Raw genomic sequence first — 19,694 nt, 5'->3', positions numbered from 1 at the left:
AATGCATAACTAACTTTCGATTTTTGCGTTTGCAGACGGACGGTGCGGTTATGGATTGCTCCTACTGGTGCATAGCAGGACCGAATAAGTACAGCGTTGACATCCTGGACGGGACGTTGTGTGCTGTGAGTAAACCCGCAGTTGACGGAAACGGTTAGGGTTAAAGGGGCGCTGAAGCACTATTTCGACGTGGTAAAAAAAATTTACTCACGATGACTGTTGATGGTAATGCGATTATCATTCGAGCAATGTGATGACACGAAATATTTCTGAATTCACATTTATTTAGGATACGTAGCGATGATTGTGACATTTACACATACGTTGCTTCGGCAACATGCGATATGTACCGCGGTATCGGCAAAGTTTTCTATAGCACTCACTTTCCAAGGCCACTCGTCAGCATGACAGCATGAAGACGACTGTATCGCGCAGAAACTACCATGGAATGACAAAGAAGGAATGACGTCGAGGGAACGACAATCGCGGTATTATGACGGTGGCACGGCCACAATCTAATGGAGGTTCTTAAATGATGACGATGCTATAGCGATGGCATCGTCATGACGACGACGACATGAGGACAGTCGGAGGACGAGAAGTCTATGACGACGACGGTGTTTCGACGAAGGTATCACGACGACTGATTGACAAACCAGGAATGACAACGATGACACGACTACGTCGGTATGACAGTTATAGTATGACAACGGTTGCATGGCAGCGACTGTCTGACGACGACGCAATGATGACGATGCCTTGACAACGGCAGCATAATCACGGTTGATTGACGATAGCATAATTACACAATTGACGATGACACACGGTGTCATCGTCGTACTCCTCTCGATCGTTTGAGCTCCTCCTACTTCAGTTTGAGCTGACCAATCATCCCAACAGTGCAGCCGACATACCTCCACGCTTATACTCTCGCCATCACTCATACTCCTCTCGATCCGCCGTCAATAAGTTCAGTGCTTCACACGCCAAAACATCATACTAGTTGTGAACTCCCCCCTTCTCGCTTCTGTTGAATACACGGAATAAAAAAAAACACCTTGCAAATGCGCAATATTCTGTGATTCTGAGGCTGGCTCTTAAAAGTGTACCAAGTTTCAGACGTGGATATCACGACGGACTCATGTCCCAAATCAACTAGATTTGCCATTGCATTGCGGATAAGTGACATGACATAATATTTCTGTTATTGCCACGACATTGTGCTATCGTTGGTAACCACTTCGCCGATGACGCTGCCCGATCTGCCTACGCTGAAGCACCGACACTCCTTACGCCGCTATCCTCGGATAACGGTATATAGCGCCGACGCTGCAAGAAAGCTTCGCCGTCTCGCGTGTAACGTAACGTTGGAATACTGACTTACTCTGCAGTACTCCAACCATCGCTTACGTAGCCTGGATCTACCATTGGTACTGCAGTTATCACCAAATATTTCCTGACGTGGCGCAGCACTGCCGTGTCGGCTGTGGGTCGGAGTAGCCTTCACTAATTCGTACAGCTATCGCATTGGAATGGCTGACAAAACCATGTGCGCTAACCACAGATGTCAAGCGACGATTGTGCATCTCCTGTGCCACTGTTCACGCTTCGACAAACAACTCTAGACTCCCCAGTGTTCCCTTCGGCCTTTCGACGAAGCAATGGTATTGAGCCTGGCCTCATAGATCGCCAGTCCAGAAAGCCAAATAAGCTATTCTGTAGAAAATGAAGATGACTGGCCTGAGTGCCTAACGCTACATACGTGGCACATGTATAGTGCATGTGAATGAGCTAGAGTATTGTATTGCGTCCTCTCTTTCCGTCTACTTTCTTCACTCCACCATCAACCTCCCCACGTGTACGGTAGCAATTCGTAAAGAGTTTTGTTACCCTCCCGGCCCTCCCCCCTTAGTATTCTGTCTATATTAAAGAGTAGGGATAGTTCAAATTATAACAATCAGTTGGGCCAGTCTGTATCACGCGTCACAGGGCAAAAGCAGCTCCAACTGCATGCAGTACATGTAAATAAATAAATAAATAAATAAATAAATAAATAATTAATTAATTATTAATAATTAATTTCAGTAAGACCTTTGTGGCACTTTAGAAATACTTGTGAGGCTAATTTAAAAATTCTCACCTGGTATTGACGGTCATAACCACAGTAGCAATCTGTGCATGACGAAACTAACGTTATTGCGGAAACATGTGCCCACAAAAGCCACTTAGAATCAAAGCAAAACTATAGCAGCGAGCATAGTCGGCGATCGGCAAAAAATTCGATCATCGGGTCAAGCAGCCGGCTTTTATGCATAAGTGAACGAAGGTTCTAGAGTAATCGCGGGTAACCGCGTGTCTTCCACATAGTACTCCACAATTAGAGTCACGTATACAATCAGATTACTCAAGGTTCGGTGACAACAGAGAGCCGATAAAACCATCGATAACATTGGAGTAAGTTCCAATCATGCAAGTGCGTCATGTGCTGAGCGATAACTAAGTTGTTAGTGGGTGAAATGCTGTCCCCGAGAAAGGAACAAATAATTACACGTGTCAATGTACACGTTTTATGCGATGTTATATTGTTGGATAAACTAAAACAGATGCACTGACTCACTTGTTTGTCAGTCAACATGATGTGGTTTTCTGGGTAGATGGAAACATATGCAGGGTGTCCGACGCAACTTTAGCCAAACTTAAAAAAAACACGTACATGACACGTAGCTGGACAGAACCAAGGTAATGTTGTTTGCGTCATTTGGAGAGAAGAAAAGGTAAAGGAAAGACAGGGAGGTTAACCAGGGATTATCTCCGGTTGGCTACCCTGTACCGGGGGAGGGGCAAATGGATTCGACAGGAGAGAGAGAAAGCAAAATAAGTATTAAAAAGGGGGGGGAAGAAATATAAAATAAAATCGCACACACACACACACACACACACACACACACACACACACACACACACACACACACACACACACACACACACACACACACACACACACACACACACACACACACACACACACACACACAAAACAGAACTGTTTCTGTGGGCATTGTCACGCAGTCTGCGAAGGCGTTCTAGTGTTGCACAGTGTCAACGTCCCATCCTACGTCACACAGTGTAGAGTCACAATTTGACGCAAACGCCCAAATTTGACGCCAACGCCCAATAACGCAAATCAACATCCTTGGAAACTGGCCTACACGAACAACAGCGCGAGCCACCCTGAAGGCACTGCTGCCGTCATTTGGAGTTACTCGGAATATTTATGAGATAGCCTTAAGGGCCCCGTGTCGCAGAAAATCCGGCGTCGGCGTTGGTGTCGGCTTCAATGCCGGCGTCCGTGGCGGAGAAAATCATCCGAGCCACCCCGACCACCCCCGACCACGCAGGCCCTCCGCGTGGCGCAGAGGCGCTTCGATTTGAGAAATCGAATTTCTCAAAGCAAAGTGTGTCAGAAAAATCGTAAAATATGACGTACCAACAACCTACAGACGTGATAACGTCGGATTGTAATTTGAATATACGAGAAAACATAGTTCTTTTACGCGTAAACTCAATCACAAGCCCCTTTAGCAGCATTTCTACCTTTGATACAGTGGCGCGCCGTAGTTACCTCCTTGCAAAAATATTATCCAGATGGCACTCGCCTCCTGGCAGCCGCATGCAGAGGCAAATTTGCAGAGAAAAGAAAGCAGTAGTTTCCGGGAAGCCTAATAAGCAGCCAGGAATCTTAGAATGCTATCACTTTCCACTCTTAAAACCGAGGCTTAAGCATCCTCCATTTTTTTTGCATTCTGCCTAATTGCATAATTTGTCCTAAATAATTATCCAACTTCTCAAATATAATAATTAGGTGAAAGTGACAATGATAAAATAGCAGAGCAACATGGAAAACTCCCGATACAGCTTTCTGCTGCTCAATACAGGCTACATAAAAGTGTTTTCCCGAAGAAGCCGGCGAATACACGCAAGCTTGCCGCGCTAGTGGCGGGTCGATCCACGTTGTGCATATTCGCGTGCGTCTTTCACGCTCGCGAAAACACTTTTATGTAGCAAGTATTGAGCAACAGAAAGCTGGATGGGGAGTATTAACAGCGAAGCTGTTAAAGCCGGAGGAAAAATGGCCGAAGTCCGCAGAAAACTCCGCGCCGTTGTCTAGCGACAACCAAGCCACAGCTGCGCACCACCTGGTCCAACCTCGCCTAGCCGTCGATGCGCCCAAGCAGTAGTGATTACGTCACCTCGCGTTGCCTCTTAACGGCCGGCGCAGGTGCGCGCCCGCTTCTCCCGACACAGACACAGCTCCGCCGAGCTCCCGCCAGCTGCGCGCTACTGCGCTTGCGCCGTGACGTCATCCCGTTGTGTCGTCCGCTGCGCGCCGCCCGTACACTGTGCATAGCTTTTGCCCCACTACCCCTACGTGTGCTCGCACTGCAAGTGCTTCGCGAGGCGTTCCCCGATGCCACGGACCACGAGGAAATGCTCATACACTTCGTATAAGTATCACTTGGCATTGCGTCGTATAACTTAGCATCACTTCGTATTGCCACGACCAGCTAGGAACCAATCAGCTCCGCTGTGTCTTTAGACTTGCACCACCCGTGCAAGCTACCCCGATTTTTTTTCATGTTGCTACACATTTTTTTTTCATTTACACTTTTCATCTAATTATAACATTTGAGAAGTTGAATAATTATTTAGACTAATTATACAGTTAGGCTCAATGCGATAAATAAAGTGAGTATCGCTAAGCGACGGCAAACAACATTACCTTGCTGCTGTCCAGCTACGTGGTATCTACATATTATTAAAGCTAGGCTAAAGTTATGTGGGACACCTTGTATATCCAGAGTGTATCCTTAGAAATACTGACCGGTGGGCGTTAAACCGTAGTGGGCTAGACAATGAAAGCTTTGCTTTACGAAATTGCTGTTGCATGACTAAAGACTGCGCGGCATGGGCATAAAGCACACAGAACAATTATTACCGACACGGCTCGTCTACCTGTTATTAAAGGTTAGTGAATACATCACACGATGCGTGTAGGCATGCGAGTATTCAGTGTTGTATGGATTTTTCACGGTCACTATTCCAAGCTTTAGTGCATCGCGCGTAATATTGATAGGCTTTTGTAGGTTGGAAGAATATGCTAGGTCTCGACTTGTCATACAGACCCTGTATTTTTGTTCTTATATCTTTATACACAGTTTCTCTTACCGACAAAAAAAGGTAACCGCTTTTATGGTCGTTTTCACCAGGATTCGGACGCCGACAAAGGACTCTGCATGGAAGGCAGTTGTGATGTGTCGCAATCGCCCAAGCCGGCCGTGAGCAAGGCAGGAGAAAGAGACCAGGAGCAAGTCAGGAGAACGACCGGGATGCCACAACACCAAGACCCCTGGACACCCTTTGCAGAAAAAGACGATCTATCGAGCTCCGGCCCAAATATCACGAAAGAACTTCCGCTTGTGACGGCTCTAACACCACCATCACATCCGCTTACTGACACATACAGTCATGAGAACATGACTAGAAACCCACATTTTAGTGAAATAGTCACTCTCACAACACAGAATTTTCTATCAAGAGAGATGAAGCAAGCAAAAAAATTACCTGAAGACAGCTATGATACAACACCTAATAAAAGTTTGAGTAAACTTCCTTTACCAACACAGGAAATTGAGCCTTCAGGCCATAGAACAGCCATATTACAGAAAATAACTTATAAAACGACAGCGAATCCTCATTCGGTAACAAGAGAAGGATCAGCTTTAACACATGCCCATACCATACCAATCAGTCACAACGCAGAAACTCAACCTGAAGGACCAGGTTCCAACGAAATGGACCGTTCGAGAAGATTGCCCTACGTAATATTCACAGACTTTTTTTACAAGTTTGCAACCACTGCGAGGATGTCAGAAGTGGTATCCAATGTCCACAGCAAAGGTGCTGACAATGGTACTACATGAATTGCATGGCCAACGATGACTGCTCCCACCATTTCAGTCGCCATTTATACCAGTGGTAACTAAAGCGCCTGAGAAAATAATCATTTCATGCTGCTTTGTGACGTGGAAGAGCAGCTAACATTACGACACTCAAAGCGCCGCGTGTTCAATACATTTGTTAAGGGGTTAAATAAAACCACACAAGCGAATAGTTTTGCGCATGTTGGTTATTCATCGTAATACAAATAAGGTAGCGCAGTAACAACGAGATACAAGTCGAGACAGGACAAGCGCTGGCGCTTGTCTTGTTAGGATTAATGACAGGATAAATAAAACTAGGATAAATAAACTAGCACAAAAACAGGATAAATAAATAGAATAACGACAAAATAAATAAAACGAAGCTGCTTAAAGGACCGTTTTCATACAGACAGCGATGCGGTATAACTGAGCGAAATAATGTAGCTATCTGTTATTGTACGTTGCTGCCGCTGAAACTCTGCTGCCTTTCCGGTTCTGAATGTATTTTGTTTTCATTTTCCCCAGCACTTTGGCGTCTTTAGAGCAATAGCTTTGCGCAGCCAAGCTTGGCGCATTCACAGCGTTGCTATAGGCTGTCTTCACAGATGCCGGCAATAAGTGAAACACAGGTGTCGAAAGTACGTGCCGGCGTTCTCCAGAACATCCCGCCGCCTAGCGACGATGAAAACGAAGACAGAACCCCTGCTATTGAAATAATATTTCCATTTTACTCGTTTTCATAGAAAAGGTGGCATAATTATGCAGTCTTATTCACTTGGAATCTTTGCGCCAATACCTCTTTTTTCGCGTACGGATCAGGCCAAATCAATAACAGCTAATCAGAGTCATCGCGCCACTCTTTATTGCATGCTACGAGACTGTATGCCCGATTATCGTGCGCTATTACCTTTGCAAATGTGAGTAAAAGGATTGTGGAGTACAGGAGCCTGAATACACGCGAACACACAGGAACGTTGCGAGAGCTTCAGGTAAACTCATCTGACGTCATGACTTTGCAATTTGGCAAATCATTGCGCGGAAGCCCGAAGAGTGGAAGAGCGTTGGCGGAAGGGAAAGTTCTCGACCTCTTGACCAGTAGCACTACGCTTCAGTAGAAACACATAAGGGTTTCTTGGAAGGAAAGCTTTGCAATTGAAAAATAATTGTTTTTGGTCTGGTTTCCTTTGTAGCAGGCGTCCTGCAGTTCGCTGGGTGAAAAATTATCCCTTTCATACTCTGCAGTTTATGCACAAAAAGCCGAAGCAACACGTGAACCACGTAACGGAAAGAAAGCATTAATGTTCGAAAAGCTCTATTTATTTACTATTTTATTGCACCCTCAGGACCAAAGGCATCACCAAGAGGAATGGTAAAAAAAATCTGGAATAATAAAATAAGGCAGCGAAAGACAAGTGTTAAGGTGAACTGAAGCCTGGAGCGTGGATGTCAGCTATGACCATACGAAATTTTGAGTTCTTTGCAATCGGAGTAATGGCTCCTTGAAGGGGGTTCCGCACTTTAAAAGTACTGGGGATGGAAAAAGAAATTATGACACGCTCTAGTGCGGCACTTCAAAATTGCTCCATGTGGGCGATGATCAATGCAAGATGAAATGTATGTTGGGGTTAAAACAGGGTTTTTCGCGCAGGTCGGACTTCTGGAAGTATAATTTGTGAAACAGAGCAAGGCGAAAGCACTTACTATGGGCAGAAAAAGGGGGGGGGGAGGGGGTGGTTGCAGAAAAGATTTTCATGGACATTACGCTTGCTCCCTTACAAAAAATGACTTTAGATTGTCTATATAATGTCTATAGACTTCTTGTAGACGACTTTACCTTTCTGTTGATTTGTTCTTTTGTGGATACAAAATCTATAGACTGTCTGTAGACAAAAGCTGATCAGATTTTTGTTCCTTTTTGTCTACTCACATTCTATAGTCAGTCTATAGAAAAAAGTCGATAAGATGCTTGTTTCATTTTGTACACTTTCTCTCTACAGACTACCTACAGAATATAGAAAAAAGTCGATACAGCCTGTATTTATTCTTGTGCATTCATTGTCCATGAACTGTCTATAGACAAAAGTTAAGATTTTTATCTCTTTTTGTCTACTCCCATTCTATAATCGGTCTCTAGAAAAAAAGTCGATAAGATGTTTGTTTCTTTTTGTCTACTTCCGCTCTATAGACTACCTATAGACAAAAGTCGATACCAAGTCTATTTATTCTTGTTCATTCTGTGTCTAAGGAGTGTCTATAGACGACAATCGATAAGCTGTCGATTATTCTTGTCTACGCCCAGTTTATAAATTGTCTATAGGCAAAAGTTGATAAGGTGTCTATTTCTTTTTGTCTAATACCCTTCTATAAATTTCCTCTTAGAAAAGTAGTTAAATTGTGTTTTTTGTCTATATTATCCGGCTATGCGCAGTCTATAAGAATGAATGAATGAATAAACCTTTATTTCAAGTAGTGACTTGGCAGTCGAGGTGGGAGCGTCCCTTATTTCAGGAACCCTCGTTCTTGTATCGCCCTTCGGGGCCCGGGCGACGAGTTCGCGCTGGTCGACCAGGTCCGGCTTGGAGATCGCAGCCTCCCACGTCTGAGCGAGAAGGGTTGGGTCTGCGTCTGCTGCTATTGGTTGTGTCGTTGTGATGCTTGCTCGGGTGTGCTTGCATTGCAGTAGGAGGTGCGCCAGGGTGTCTGGCACGTTGCAGTGTGGACAGGTGTAGCTGTATAGCGTCGGGTGGAAATGATGCAGTAAGCTTCCGTGGGTGAAGGTATTGCTCTGGAGTCACCTGTAGTCGGTGCCTTCGTTTCTCGTTAGTTTTGGATGTGGTGGAGGGTATACCCTGCGTCCAAGCCGATAATGCTGCAGTAGTGCTTGGTAAGTTGGCGGCATTGTTTCCGTTTCTTCCGCTGATTTGGGTGGGTGGGACATGTCGAGAATCTCGTGCGGGGAGGCCCGGTTGCCGCTTGTGCGGGCCGCGGTGTGTACCGCTTCATTCCCCTCGAGTCCCTCGTGTCCCGGAACCCAAACCATGCAGGTGTAGGGGGAGGAGTGTCGCCACGTTATATTATGTTCATCGCTTTGATGGAGATTCTGCCCTTCATGTAGTTGCGTGCCGATGTTTGAGAATCGGTGAAGATCACTATGGCATCCTCGCTTGTATGTGTGGCGAGTGCTATAGCGGCCTCCTCTGCTGTGTCCGTACGTTTGGCGAGAATTTTCGCAAAACGCCAGTGTCGTCCCCCTGTAGTCTGTGACGCTGATGGCGAAGGCGTTTCGGCCCGGTTACTTGGCAGCGTCCACGTAGAGCGCCTGCGGGTCGTTAAGGTGCTTGTGTCTGATGGCGTTTACCCTGGCGAGCCGTCTGCCTCGATGGTGTTCTGGATGAATGTTCCGAGGGATCTGATGAACTTGTAGACAATCTCGTAGCTTCGACATCACCTTTTCCTTACGTTCGCCATCGAGTTCTAGCTTGGTTGCGTATCCTGTGCCTCGGAGGACTGCTCGGCCTGTCGTTGTAAGCTTGAGTCTCTCGATCTGGTTGATGAGGTGCGCTTCCGCGAGTTCTTCCCAGGAGTTGTGAACTCCCATGCGAAGAAATCGGTCAGTGGAGACGGTTTTTGGCAGTCCTAGGGCGAGCTTCGTGGCCTTTAGTATTAGGAGGTTTAGCTTTTGTTTCTCGGCTGTCTTCAGGTTGAGGTAAAGAGTTCCGCATGTAATACGGGTGTAAAGGAGGGCTTGTACCATTCGCAAGGTGTCGTGCTCTTTGAGGCCATTGCGGCGATTTGCCACCCGTCGTATCAGGTCAGTCAGCTCTGCCACGGTGTTCTGTAGCCTAGGGAGTGTGGCGGAGCCGGACCCGTCCTTATGTATATGGAGTCCGAGGATTCGAAGTCAGTTGACCTTCGGTATCGGGACTCCCTGAAGAAGGACTTGTGGGTCCGCTGCGTCATGGCTTGGGGGCCTGCCCCGGGTGCGTGCTCCGAGTACTAATAGCTCGGATTTATCCGGGGCACAGTGGAGGCCGCAGCTGTTCAGGTATCGTTCGATGATGTTCACCGCCTCCTGAAGACGGTCCTTCCGTTTGCCCTTGCTCGCGCCTCTCGTCCACAGTGTGATATCATTTGCATATAGAGCATGAAATATCCCTGGCACGGTGTCTAGGAGGCGGGGAAGTTTGAAGAGGGCCAAGTTGAAGAAGAGTGGCGAGACTACCGAACCCTGCGGCGTACCACTGCTAGGTAGGTGGAATGTCTTGCTCCGGAGATTGGCAATTCCCACCGTGGCCGTGCGGTTGGTGAGGAAAGCGCGCATTTAGGCGTATGTTTTGGCATCACAGCCGATATCTTCTAAGTTACAGAGAATGGCTTCATGGCTCACGTTATCGAAGGTGCCCTTTACGTCTAGAGCTAGAATAGATGACTTGCTGTGTTTGCTCAAATGGTCAAGAATATCTTCCTTTAGCTGGAAGAGGACATTCTGCGTGGAGAGCATCTGGCGGAAGCGGAACATGGTGTGCGGATAGTGATCGTTGACCTCGAGATGTCTGGTGAGCCGCTCGTTGACCGTGTGTTCAAACAGTTTCCCGGCGCAGGACGTAAGGGAGATGGGGCGGATATTGGCGATGGAGATGGGTTGGTTCAGTTTGAGTACCATGGTTACCTCCGAGTGTTTCCAGGCTCTTGGTAGCTCGCCCTTAATCCAGCAGTCGTTATAGTACCGAAGGAGAGCCGCCAACGCCAGAGGGAGTAGCTGTCGAAGGTGCTTGTTGGTGACTGTCTTTGCCCGGGCTCGTATTGCGTATTAACCTAGAGAGGGCCGCCTGTAACTCTGCTTGTGTGAAAGGCCGATCTAGCTCTTCGTTCGACGCTACTTTGTACTCCCTGGTGGTGGAAAGGTTGGTGGAGTTGTTTGCGGGTTAGCTAAGCCTTGTAGCTTCGTCTGATATTCTTCGAGAAGATGATCCTCTGTGCCACCATAGTTGTGGATTTGTCGGTGCATTGTATGTGTTTGTTGGGCTTTGGTGTGGGTGTCGTCGACCAGGGCTCGAGGTATATGCCAAGCCTTCTTTGTGCTGAGCGTCCCTTGAAATTGGCCATAGAAGGATCGCCAGTTCTGGCTCGCTAGCTCTTCAGCGTACTCCTGTGCCTGCGTGCTTAATAGGGCAATTCGGCACTGGAGCTTGCGGTTGAGCTTTTCCCGTCGCCATCGTTTGAGAAGCGATCGCCGAGCCTCCCATAAGTGCAGTAGGTGATTATCCACCGCTGGATTGTCCTCGTCTAGATGAATCGTCCTAGTGTGGCCGTCAGCCACATCCACGATGCCGTTTAGCCGATATTCAATGTCTTCAATCCGAAACATCGTCCAGCTCATTCCTATACGCGTTCCAGTCAGTGAGTCGCGCCTTTCCTGCCTTGGGCGCGCGGTGAGATTGTTCAACCTCGATTTGAATAATGTGGTGATCGCTCCCAAGTGTGTCCGGGAGTCGGGTCCACGTGGCCTTTTGCACGTCTCAAGTGAACGTGAGATCAGGATTGCTGTCCCTCGACACGCTGTTGCCCACTCGGAAGGGTTGTAGCAGGTCATGCCATAGCGTAAGGCCGTGCTGCTGTGCGGCGTCGTGAACCCGTGCCCCTTTCTTGGTGATATTGGGGTAGCCCCAGGCCACGTGAGGGGCGTGTCTGCATTTAAAATGAGACGTGGTTGCCATTAACATCAAATGGCTAGACAATCATTTTCACATTTCTATACAGTGCACAGTTACTCTGCAAGTTGTTTTGGTGTGTGCTATTAAAACTTTTACCTGGTTAGCAGTAGGTTCTTTATGCTGAAATAGATATTGCATTTCTAAGAGTAGGCGGGGCCCTTCTTCATTTTAGTCAGCGCTATCACTGTTTCGTTTGGATCATTAAGGTATGAGGCCAAGTGCTAGGGAAAAAAGTTTAAAAAAGGATAAACAATACAAATTATTGGTCTACATCATAAAGCACACTTTTTAGGCCCATGTGAGCGTTTTAAAGTTTGCATTATTTTTGCTATATTTTTATTTGAAAAATTTGATTAAATGTGGGTCTCACGCCAACAGTCATAACTCTAACTCGACAAAAAAACGCAATTTTTGGCAGTGATATAGGAGATGCCCTGATCGGTGCAATGAAGCAAAATTACTGAGATCAGATCAATTATCGAGGCATAGTGATGAAATAACCAAAAGCATTTGTGCTTCCAATGGGTGCGCCTTGGTGTAAAAGGCCTCCATATCAAAACTTGGCGCACGATTTTACTTGCTGAAGTTCATTGCACACCCAATAACGTGAGAAAAAATTGTGCCAAGTTTGACAAAGCAATCTTAATTAGGGAAAAAGTTATGAATGTTTTTGTTTGAAGAAATCGTAAGAAGATGAGTTCTGAGAAAATCAACAAAAAGATTTCAAAGCATAGCGCTTACATAAGATGATCAGGAGAGCTAAAATCCCCTATATTTGTAGCCAGTTTTGTCTTGGGTCTTGCCCTTGTCTGATTTTGCTCGTGTTGCACCTCGGCTTCCTTTTTTTTTCTAGCCTGCTTTGCAGTATTACAGGTATTTGCTGTACGTCTCCAGGTACGTCGCCTTGTACTGATTGCCAACAAACTTCAATTTTGTGCGTCTTTGCGCTCTAAACTTCCCCATTCAGTGGCTGCCAGTAAGAAAAAGTAAGCGAGAGAGAGTAAACACATCCATCACACGATCCGCTGCTCTTTAGCTCGCGTGCAGCCTCCATAACGTAAACAACAGTGAAACACATTGCACGTCCACCTGGTGAGGTGCTTATTATTTTAATTGATAAATAAAATGTTGAAAATGCTATTATGGCATTGCTACACTTTTTACGTGATACGATTCTTAAATAACCAGCAAATAACTGCAAACCAGGGCGTTTTTTTTTTTGTTCCACAGAAAACTGGCACTTTCAGTTTCGGTTTCGTAGACGCCGGGTGGGTTTACATTTTTTTATGTATCTTGTGAAAGAAACTGCGTAGGAAGATACTTTTTTCAGCAAGCTGATGGAGAATAAATTCCTCATCTAACAAAAAAGAAAACCAAAAATTGACATTTTGAAAAAAAATTGCAATTTTGACTTGGCCTCACACCTTAAGCAGAAAGTAAGCACGTTCACTGCAAATACCGCGCTTCAAGTAAAAATCTAAAACACAGACACTTTCGCAATCTATACAAAAAAACCATCAGGAACGGGGGCTTACCGCACTGAATTCGTGGACTTCATGTTTGCCTTCGTGATGCACTGATCTATAATGAGCATCTCGCTACCCAATAGCTTCTGAATGGTTTCCTGCATGCCACGTTTTTCATTTACCTGTGCCTCCGCTTTTGCGAGCTTCCGCTGACACGAATGAAGTGGCTGCTTCACACTGCGAAGTTGGGCCTTCACCCTTTGCAGCTCTGAGGCAAAGCAAACGGCGTGCTCTGCTAGGCACTCTTCAATAGCACTACCAAGGCGATTCACAGTTCGTACTTCATCTGCAAAGAGTGACCAAGAACGAATATCGTAATGAGAGTGATGCCAGTTTGCCTGCGTAGTGAGCAAGTAGCATACTCCAAAGGTGTGTACCAGACTTACCGTGAATTTCTTCTTCAGCTGCATCGTCTGCAGTTGCGACGGCCGCAACTTCGGCTTCAGCGCAGTTTGAAGATACCGCTCGCTGCCTTTTTGCAGGTGGGCGCCGTGTCGGGGCATGCGAACGTTCTTTGGGCTTAGACAAGTACACAGGTACACCTTGGAAAATCCTCGAAATGGCGTCTTCGACCAGTTTGGGTCGATCGCGTGGCAGTGACACAACGTTTTTATTCACTGTACGTACGTCTGCACGAATAATGTCTCCGGCATGAAAATGTTTTTCGCACACGCGAAAGTAATTCTATTCGAACGCGAACCCGGCAGTCTCTTGTTGCGGGATTGCTCGCTTCCACCTGTCGCGTAGTTCCGGGTTGGCTGGTTAACAGAATAGGGAGGCATTTTCGTCGACGCCCTTGTATCCCGAGCGGCAGCCTGGCTCACAACAAGTGTTAGGCATCACTGCCATGGGGAATTACGAAGTGTCGATGTCACTACATGGAGACACATGTTCAGACGAAACAAAAAACAACTACGCACAACAGCACGCCGCGCCGACACTCCGCTTTCCGGCGGCAGCGGCCGCTTTGCCCGTCGCCCTTCTAGCGACGCCAGCGACGCAGCGCGGTAACTGCGGGCGCTATATGAAGCTCTCCCATAGCGTTACGCGGGAATTTCATCACCAGGAGAAAAGTATTGAAGGACCCCGATATTATCTAGTCGCACAGACACAACCACAGCCAGTGCCCTGAAAACTTGTTCTTTGTCAGATTATTCAGGAGCTGGAAAGCCCTCTGTATAGTCGTGAACAGATGAAATGAATTGTGCACGTGGTTTTTTTTTTTTTTTTGCCATCCTCAAGCGCCAAGTTTAAGTTTACCAGTGAGAAAGTAAGAAACAATGTTCTGCTGCAGGGACCAAGAGAAATAATTATCGGGCTATTTAAAAATCACCTCGTGCGTAGCTACAAACTTTGTAATGCCAGCAGTCATGTAACTGCACTATATAAATGAATACTTAGTGTATTTGCCTAATTAGCGAGAAAGTTCGAACACATCACCTGTATTGTGACGTCCGCCATATCTTTTAAATTGGTTCCTAAAAAATGCATTGTCATCTTGAGCGTTCTATTCTTTAGGGCTTACCGCCAACCTTCGGAAGCAGGTTAGGTACACAGAGGTGTGCTTGTAGTAATTTTCTGACACCGGAGGTAATAAAAAAAGTGGAAAAAGAGAATTGTATTGAAATTGGTACAACTTTTTAGCAGTGCGAGATATTCAGCAGCATCTTCCAAATTTATTATAAAACTATGTTCACCTAGTAGTATTCACAGCAATAGCAAGATTTAAATGATAACATACATTAAAAGCATATATGGATCATTAGAAGCGAACAGCTTCTTCACAAACTAGGGACTCTTCAAAGTATAAAAGCGCGTGTACTAGGAGAAGGGTAATTCCACCCCGAGTGTCCCAGACGTGTCGCTCTACCATCTGAGGTACAGTTTAAAAAATAACGTCTCTTTACCACCTTTCCCAGAGTGATTTTTTAATGTATAATTTCTGAAGAATTTTTTTTCTATCAGACGACGTGCGTTTGAAGTTTGGTCAACGGAGATTGTGCAAAAACTCTATATAAGAAATATTTTACTGTCTATCGCTGCGCAAAGTCCCCTACTGAACCTACAAGGATCCGGCTTCAGTATGTACATATAAGCCTGTGGGCCACTTCAGTCAGAAAAAAAATCCCTCAGCTGTCCGTAACTCTGACAAAATCTAACAAACTGGCAATTTGTTCCTGCCACAACTATTATACGTTTATATCAAACCTATTTGATTCGAGTGTCCAAGAGATGTATATTACACTGAACTTATTTTGGTACCAACACATTGTAGGAAGCTCATGAAATACTAAAGCTAACAAACAAAAGTTTCTGTTTTGGTTAAGATTCGTCCACAATTTTCGCAATGAGGCCCTCCTAAAATTATTACACCAGGGGCGTAGATAAGCTTGCTTGTTGGCGTTCGATTTGCGTTGTTCTTCAATTTTGACTTTTGTTTTATGCAAGCTATAAATTTTTGAAATTGACCCGTATGCAACTCTCGACATATTCTGTGCTACTACTGAACCCTAAAGCACAATGATTACTTCGCTTCAGACAGCCGGCAGGCGCAATATTGTAGTGTGATAATATCTTCCTCAGCACGTGATGGATCGAAGGAGCTATTATAAACTTATATAAAATTACCCTTGTTCTCTCCATTTGTCATACTTGGGAGAGGGCGCAAGGAGTCGAGAAGTAAGGCGAAAGCTCTCACTGTTGACTTCTTTTATCACGCCCTGTCTTTTTTTTTGTTTCTGTATCACACCTAAGAGCGCGTGATAGAGAAACTTTAGTACACGTTCTGTTTATCCTGGACAAAGAGTCGAAAGCAATAAAGCAGTGGCGCAAATTTCCAGCAGCAGGCTTCTGTCAAAGTGTGGTGAAATGGTGCGTATCGGCAGTCAGGGAAGCGCCTGAGCGAGCTGAACTGACTGTAATGCCATATTGATGACAGTGCAAGAATAATATGAATGTGTGCAGGATATGTGCAGTGCGGGAAGAAAGTTCCCTTCATGTTTTTTTTTTTTTTCTAAAGAGCCGTGTCCAATCTGAAGGAGTGCAACAATACAGTGTAGCAAATTTTCGCGAGTTATTCCACCAGTTGTTAGCGGATCCAGCTCAAAGTGCATGCTGCCACACAGAAATGGCTTGAAGACCCGGGGGGGGGGGGGGGGGTTAAGTTGTTTTTTCCTTCACGAAATGGCAATGGAGTGGCGGAGTTGGCCTCACAAACACCCGAATATTACGATGGCTAGGCAAAGATCCTGGTAGACTTTGTCGTCGCTGTAACAGGCGCACTGACATAGCAAAAGGAGTTTTATTGCGACAGCAATTAGATGGGCACCCCAAGCGCATTTCTGTCATTTCTGTCACCATCGTAGTCACCGTGACCTTCCGTGTAATGTCCAAACACGATGACATCGTCGCCACATGCCGTACGCTGTAACTGCGAGTGAAAGCTTGCGAGGGTCATACGACAATCGCAGATCAATCTTGCGCGCGCGAGGGAGAGAGGCGAGCGGGAACGCACCGTTTTCTGTCGTGCATGTGGCACGGAGCGGGGGAGGCGAGGATAGGGGGGATGCATTCTACTCCGGTGGCTGCTCCTTACGACGCGGCCGGCGCCCCGTATCTTGAAAGCGATCCGCAATGTGGACAAAATACGCCGAATGCCGGTACCTTCGTATGCGCTGTGCTTTCGACGTTTAGTTCGCGTTGAAGTAAGAGACAGAACGAAGGTCACTTCACTCATTGCTGCTGCCGCACTTCCTCACTCCAGCGTCTTGACAGCGAGTTTCTGTGGTCATCGAGCGAGAAGCGTTCATGTTTACTTGTGCGCGGGTGACCGCGTGCTTGTTAACTTAGTTAGTAAACGAATGAGTAGCAGGCCAGAGCATGCTCGCTTAGGCCGACCTCTCTGCCTTTCAAATAAATTCTCTCTCTCTAGTAAGCGAATGCTGGCAATATGGCTGATAAAACTACTTCCGTACTTGCAGCCCTACCTCGTATAGCTGTCGACTAATTCGCTATCGGAACTGCGCCTTTCTTTAGCTCTTCACTGCTGCCTACCACAACTACTGAGGAAACCGTACCGAAAACAGCGTTGTGTATCGTTTTTGTACGAGTTAATATTTTTCGTGATTCTTTTACGAGCTCAAAAAGGTTGTCATTGCGCTTTTCGGCTGTTTTGCTTTTTTCTCTGGCTTGTTGTAGTGCCCATTTCTAGAGTACATGTAAGGTTTCTTAGAATAGCCTTAAAGAATTGTAACATGATGACAATTGTCCTCAGAATGTAGACATTCTTGCAAGAGCTAAGGAGAGGCAGTATTTTTTCGCCTTACCTGGTTTCTTTTCTCTCGCAAAGGTTACAATTTGCATAGACACATAATACACAAAGCTGTACATTTGATATATGTGTTGTTTTTCCGCGAAAGGGAGCGCGGTAGATTGATAAATTGAGTCATAGAATGACTCACGAGTTGTTTTGCGAGAAAAGGAGCGCGGTACATTGATAAATTGAGTCATAGAATGACTCACGAGTTGTTTTGCGAGAAAAGGAGTGCGCTAGACTGGTCGAATGACTAATAGAATCGCTCATGCGCCGCGCTAAACACAGCTGCATGTTTTCAAACAAATTTTGTACAAATCAAATAGTTTACCGCCGAAATAGGTTTTTTTGTTTCCCTCCGCAGATTTCTGTTTAAAAGAAACGACGTCACATGAATTAGCTCAACACAGGACAGTTGGCTAATATCCATAGCCATCTGCGCTGCCATTGCTGATACGGTGGTTGTCGGCTACGTTCGCTGCTAAATTACGTAATAAACTAACAAACACTGTCTATAAATAGCCTAACTGCCAGATATATACTTATGCAAGCGAATCATTCCTTCACTCAGCCGAACTCATTTATTTGGCTCTTTTGACAGGGCTTAAGCGAATGGCTGTCCTTAGTGCTCTCGCCTCCGTCTTTGCACTCGAACGAACTTTCTCCGTTGTGCTCTTGCGCTACCGAGTGGTAGAGTGCGTTCATCACCTAACATAGCTCCGCGAGATGTTGAGTGCTCAGAAATTGAAACGCATTACTCGCAGCGCACGGCCACCGCAAAATTTTTGCAAAAGCGATGAGTGCTGGGTGAGCGCTGTTAAACCGAATGCAGTCACAATGCCTCCCAAAGGCTCTCGATCGCTTTCATCGTATATAACAATGCATGAGCTCGGTGTCCCCCAACGGCCCATGTCGGCACTAAATCGCCACCAGCCACCAGCTCTGAGCTCGATGCATTCACGTTTCGAGCAGATTAACATGCTCATCGGATTAACTCTATCTTAAATGAAGATAATTCAGATAGCGCGCGAATAACGAATCATCAGAGCAATCACCTATTGCAGCTTTATTAGTTTTCGTTATAGATAGTGGCATTTTATCTATGTATTACCACTTTGTGTTAATACGTAGATAATGTGCCATATGAACCTGTCATGAAGCGAATCCTACCGTTGATTGCACCAGCGGTCATCATGGTTGTCTCACTGTTCATAATGTAACGTAAACATTTTAAAGGCTTACGACATAAGTGAACTTTTCAAACTACCATGTAGTGTACATTAACGCACAAGAAAAGCCAGCAAGAATGTTGTCACCATTCGCAGTATCTAAGTCCGTGACAGAAGCCCTAGGCCCTGGCTACAAGCTTTCCAAAATGTCCAGTGGCGATTTGCTGCTCGACCTCCGAGACAGTGTTCAATGCTCAAAGCTGTCAAACATTGTGTCGATTGGGGACATTCCTGTCTCCGTCACATCCCACCGTTCGCTGAGCCGCTGATCTCAAAAAGTCGCTGATCTCAACCGAGAGATCGAAGAGCACTGTCAAACGCTGAGCAGGCAACAATGAGACGAGGTATGCAACGCCGCGGACGGCCAACTTCACAACGGCGAGACATGGAAGCTCCTCAAACACCTCCTAGATCAAACGAAGAGTAAATCCAACCACCGAGATAGCCTGCGCAGGCTCCTCTACACGGAGATAAACGCAACGGACCGAAACAGTGTCATTCAAAACTGAGAAACAAATACCTACCTCAAAAATTCACAGTCCAGCAATGGGAATATCTGGGTGAGCCGAACACCGCCCTAGAAGAACCCTTCAGCATGGCCGAAATCAGAACGGCGCTGCACGTACTCAACGGCAAATCCGCGCCGGGGCCATACAGAATCACAAATAAATCCGAAAGAAACCTAGACGACAAGTTCATCGACAAGCTCACCGAGTTCATCAACGGTTGCTGGAAAGAAGGCAATATCCCACTCCAATGGAAGACATCCAAGGTCATCCTCATTCCCAAACCCGGAAAGCCCCCGAGCCTCGAAAAGCTAAGACCGATCTCGCTGACGTCTTGCATCGGGAAGGTCATGGAACACGCCTTCCTCAACCGCATAAACGCATACCTCGAGGAGACACGCGCATATCCACACACCATGATTGGTT

The 19,694-nt window shown here is 46.0% G+C and overlaps 2 protein-coding genes across 3 annotated transcripts in view; one reads left to right on the top strand and one right to left on the bottom strand.

Annotated features, from left to right (window-relative positions):
• The window catches only part of LOC119445701 (uncharacterized), a 72,759-nt gene extending 65,159 nt beyond the window's left edge, over nt 1-7,600 (top strand). For both annotated transcript variants that reach the window (XM_037709985.2, XM_037709984.2), the window contains exons 9-10: nt 36-125; nt 5,268-7,600. In XM_037709985.2, coding sequence (XP_037565913.1) covers nt 36-125; nt 5,268-5,981 — 804 coding nt within the window. In that variant the 3' untranslated portion in view covers nt 5,982-7,600. The remainder of the gene's footprint in view (nt 1-35; nt 126-5,267) is intronic.
• A 2,702-nt stretch (nt 7,601-10,302) lies between these two features.
• Nucleotides 10,303-10,644, bottom strand: LOC119444677 (uncharacterized). Its single transcript, XM_037709042.1, has one exon. The coding sequence runs from the start codon at nt 10,642-10,644 to the stop codon at nt 10,303-10,305; it is 342 nt and encodes a 113-aa protein (XP_037564970.1).
• Between the last annotated feature and the right edge of the window lie 9,050 nt (nt 10,645-19,694).

The sequence above is a fragment of the Dermacentor silvarum genome, chromosome 3 (assembly GCF_013339745.2).
Source record: "Dermacentor silvarum isolate Dsil-2018 chromosome 3, BIME_Dsil_1.4, whole genome shotgun sequence".
Lineage (NCBI taxonomy): Eukaryota > Metazoa > Arthropoda > Arachnida > Ixodida > Ixodidae > Dermacentor > Dermacentor silvarum.
The sequence above is the reverse complement of the archived record's forward strand: the minus strand, read 5'-3'. Positions and strand labels throughout refer to the sequence as shown.